The 4,182-nt window shown below is 32.7% G+C and overlaps 1 protein-coding gene across 2 annotated transcripts; it reads left to right on the forward strand.

Moving 5' to 3' along the window:
- The first annotated feature begins 655 nt into the window (after positions 1-655).
- Positions 656-3,751, forward strand: LOC133803796 (uncharacterized). 2 transcript variants are annotated; one of them, XM_062241911.1, is made up of 7 exons: positions 656-1,100; positions 1,374-1,463; positions 1,601-1,681; positions 1,927-2,058; positions 2,364-2,582; positions 2,979-3,095; positions 3,352-3,506. In XM_062241911.1, exons 1-6 carry the CDS (start codon positions 882-884, stop codon positions 3,075-3,077), a joined length of 840 nt encoding a protein of 279 aa, XP_062097895.1. In that variant the 5' UTR covers positions 656-881; the 3' UTR covers positions 3,078-3,095; positions 3,352-3,506. The 2 variants fall into 2 exon arrangements, with proteins under 2 accessions (XP_062097895.1, XP_062097894.1); XM_062241910.1 differs by having other exon boundaries at positions 657-1,100; positions 2,979-3,071; positions 3,352-3,751.
- The last annotated feature ends 431 nt before the right edge of the window (positions 3,752-4,182 follow it).

The raw sequence follows: 4,182 nt of genomic DNA on the forward strand, positions 1-4,182 counted from the left end.
ATCTCTCTTCTAATTTATACTTTCTATCCTCTTCATTTTAAATAATAATAATAAAATTATTCCAGACAAAAAAAAAAAAAATTTAGGCATTCGTTGTGGTTAAAAGTTCTAACTATATATTTTATAAATGGTAAGATTATTTCTAAAACTAGATAGTTTTTTATTTTTGAGAAAGCTAAACTAGATAGTTTGTCCATAGAAAGAAAGGAAAAATACTATTTTAACATTTATGTTTAACTAAACACCAAACATAATATTTAAATAAAAAAACACCAAACATAATAATTTATTTTACGAAATAGGCTAAACTTAATTTTCTATTTGATTTTAGTTAATTTTTTTATTAAGATAATTTTACTCTAAATTATTACATTTAATAAAATTTCAATGATCTTTTTAAACTTTTTTTTTTAAATCTCAATAATTTTTTTACAAAATAACTTTGTCTAAAAATACCATTTAAATTTAAGATACTCAACACTCTATCTAAAATATCATTTTACAAAAGATTGTAAAAAATATATATATTATTTTACAAAAATAACATTAAAAAATATATTTTTTCACTAATTAATCTTATTATTATTTTGAAAATAACAAGTCATTGAGCTAAAATGCAAATTACTAGAATACTATTTTCCCTTCCAAAAGAAAAAAGGAATACTATTTTCCCAATGATACTGTAAGATTAAGCTGAAGCTACCACACGTGCGAGCTCTGTCTCGTTATCATCATCGTCATCCCTGATTTCCTGGGAATCGTCGAACAGGAAACCCTAGTGTTTGCTTTGTGTCCTTCTAGCGATGATATAGGATATTTGTAGACTTAATTATAATTTTCAGTAGAAGATTCGATTCAATTAGTCAACCAAGCAAGCTCAGATGAACTCTTTGACTATAAAACCCTCTTTTCTACCAAAATATTCACTTTCTTCTTCTTCTTCTTCGTTTTGTTTCCCTCACTTGCATTCTTCGATTGGGTTCCCGTTAAAGACAAAATATGCAGGAAGGAGATTGGGTTTGAGAATCCAAGCTTACGATTCTTCGAAGAGCGATACTCCCAGTCCTAATGGCGATTCCAAGCCTTCTAATGGAGCTCTGGTATTTATGAATTTTCTATGTCATTTTTGGGTGCTTATGGATGGGCAGCTTAGCCAAGAAACGTTGGTAGAAATAAGACCCAAATGTATTGAGTGTTAATACCCAAATTGTAATTTTTTATTCTACTTCACCAGTTAGAACCAAAGAATTAGCTAATGACATTAATGGAATCCAAGTAAAGGTTACGAAAAAAAGAAAAGAAAAACATTATGAGAATATATATTAATATTTTCCCTGACTCTGTTTATACGTGGTTTGGGATGAAATTTACAGCCGAATGGCAGGAGAGAACTACTACTGGAGTATGTAAAGAATGTTCAACCAGAATTCATGGAGGTGTTCGTGAAAAGGGCACCCCAACAGGTATTGAGTTTAGTGTCTTATCCTATGTTGCTGCATTGCATTGGGTACTTGTTAATGCATAGCTAGAGTTTTCAGGGTATTCATATTTCATGTGATTTTTAGCTGGACTGAAACTTGTTTAATGGGAACTCCTTTAGGTAGTTGATGCCATGCGCCAAACAGTAACCAACATGATAGGAACACTGCCCCCGCAGTTCTTTGCAGTAACAGTATCCACGGTAAACCTTTTGCTAAGCCAAATACGATTTTGTTTTGTGCATAGTATCATCGCCTACCTCTACAATATTTTGAGTCCGGAAAATTATAGCAATTACTACGTGGGTAATCAAGGGGAATTGAACCTCAGGTTTTGTGGGAGCAAGAGCAAACCACACACCTGGCCGTTTGAGCTACCCCTCTTTGGGTGTGTCCTTGGATTTAAAGTGTTGACAAGTTCATTTTAATCATTTGGTTTCTATTCCAGGTCGCTGAAAATCTTGCCCAGCTAATGTACAGCGTTATGATGACTGGATATATGTTTAAGAATGCACAATATCGGCTGGAACTTCAGCAGAGTTTGGAGCAGGTTGCACTTCCTGATGTCCAAGAGAAGAAGGTACCATTCAGCTACTGTGAATTTTGAGGAGATGTGTTTATGTTATTTCTTAAAACAATGACTTTTTCACCTATGATATCCATGCATATTTGTTTTTGCCAGTATTTTGTTTCTTCTTCTGATGAAATCTAATTCTTAATTTGTGACCGTGATTTATATTGTGGTATAAAGTTCACGCTACTTACATCCGTACCGTTTGGTACACCTTTATTATGCCCATTCACTGAAAAAGTATCTCACATCAGTTTAGTTCTTGGCTGATTCGGTTTTAGTTGGTGCATTAACATGACCCAGTGGGTGTTCAGGATGCACCAGATTATGCACCTGGGACGCAGAAGAATGTGTCGGGTGAAGTTATTCGGTGGAATAATGTTTCTGGCGCTGAGCGAATTGATGCTAAAAAATATATCGAGCTACTTGAAGCAGAGATTGAGGAATTGAATCGCCAAGTAGACAGGAAATCTGCAAATGGACAAAATGAATTGTTGGAATATCTAAAGTCTCTTGAGCCCCAAAATTTGAAGGTAAAAAGCATAAATGAAATACCTCATTGTTGTGTCATTGTAACTAATATGCTTGTTCCTGGACTTTAAAGTTCCTTTTATAGATGACATTAGCTGGCAGTGTGTTAGGAAAGGAAAACTAACCATTATGAAATTCAAAAGAACAAAATATGATTTCCGAGTTCTTTTGTAGTTTCGAAATCTACAGAAAAATTATTTTTGATATGTTCAATGACAACTTGTTATAATGTCAAAAAATCCTTATCTTTGTTTACTGGATAAGTGGGTTAGAAGTGTAGATATAACTTTTCAGCATCATAATGATTTGCATACTTCATGTGCTGTTTTCTATTACTCCGACTCGTAAGTGTTGGAAGAGGCATTAATGCACCGGCAATTTTGTCTATAATTTTGTAGGACTTGACAAGTAGTGCTGGTGAAGATGTTGTGCTTGCAATGAATACATTCATCAAGCGGTTATTGGCTGTTTCAGATCCTGCCCAAATGAAGGTTTGAGGCTCTCACTCTCTTATAGTGAGTGAGAATCCTTAATATATGTTTAAGAATACTTAATATTCACTTTTGGTTCAAGTTCCAGTGTTGGATTCTCTTCTAGTAGACATATTACAAAAACTTAGGTAAACAGTGTTGTAAACTTGATGAAATGAATTTATTTTCATGTTTAGGAGAGTATTAGCATAGTATCACTCCTACTTATTCTAGTTGAACTTCATGTTCTGTATCACTCTTAGCATAGTATTAGTATTCTCAGTTCTGTTTGTGTTTGCAGACGAGCTTAACAGAGACGACCGCGCCTGAACTTGCGAAGCTGCTTTATTGGCTGATGGTGGTTGGGTACAGCCTGCGTAACATCGAAGTTCGCTTTGACATGGAGCGAGTTCTTGGCACTCCTCCGAAGCTTCAAGAGTTGCCCCCAGGAGAAAATTTGTAAGAACAAGGGGGAGACTGCTTATATAAATAAATATATATATATATATATATGCGAATTTAAAAATTTTGTTATGACAGGTTTGTGGCGATTGTCTAATTTAAAATTAGCTTAGGATCAGACTTAATATATGACCAATTGTTGGGTAGAGGGCAAAGTTTTTGCATGCCGCACACCTTACCCTCTTGGATGAATTCTAGAATTTGGTGAAATTTATATAAATGCTATAAGAATTAATTTATTATTTTTTTTACAAGGGAATTAATTGAATTTTTTGAGTTACCATTTTATTAAGGTTTCTAAAATTTAAAATATCATAATGAAAGGGAAAGGGTAAATATATTTTTGTAATTTAATAATACATAAGATTATTTTGCTAAAATATTTAATTCGTGAACATTTACCAATTTTTTTTATATAATAAAATTAAGACATCATCATTTATAAGAACAACCAATTGTGATTATACATACATTTAAAGCCACGTTGCTTAATTTTGATGGCTCATGTTCTTCAATTTCTAATACACCACACTACATTGATAATTGTTGTTTGTTCTATCCTTCAATTCCTAGCAAAAGAATTTATCTACTCTCTAACACTAATTTACCTAATTACTACTTTATATTTAATACCATTCTAACTTTTTAGGAGTAATTCTTTTAAAGAAAG

The sequence above is a fragment of the Humulus lupulus genome, chromosome X (genome assembly GCF_963169125.1).
Source record: "Humulus lupulus chromosome X, drHumLupu1.1, whole genome shotgun sequence".
In the NCBI taxonomy this organism is placed as follows: domain Eukaryota; kingdom Viridiplantae; phylum Streptophyta; class Magnoliopsida; order Rosales; family Cannabaceae; genus Humulus; species Humulus lupulus.

Coding starts and splice junctions, on each gene's coding strand:
- LOC133803796 (XM_062241910.1), top strand. CDS start 882: ATGAACTCTTTGACTATAAAACCCTCTTTTCTACCAAAATATTCACTT. Junction 1,101..1,373: donor AGCCTTCTAATGGAGCTCTG/GTATTTATGAAT, acceptor TGAAATTTACAG/CCGAATGGCAGGAGAGAACT. Junction 2,583..2,978: donor TTGAGCCCCAAAATTTGAAG/GTAAAAAGCATA, acceptor ATAATTTTGTAG/GACTTGACAAGTAGTGCTGG.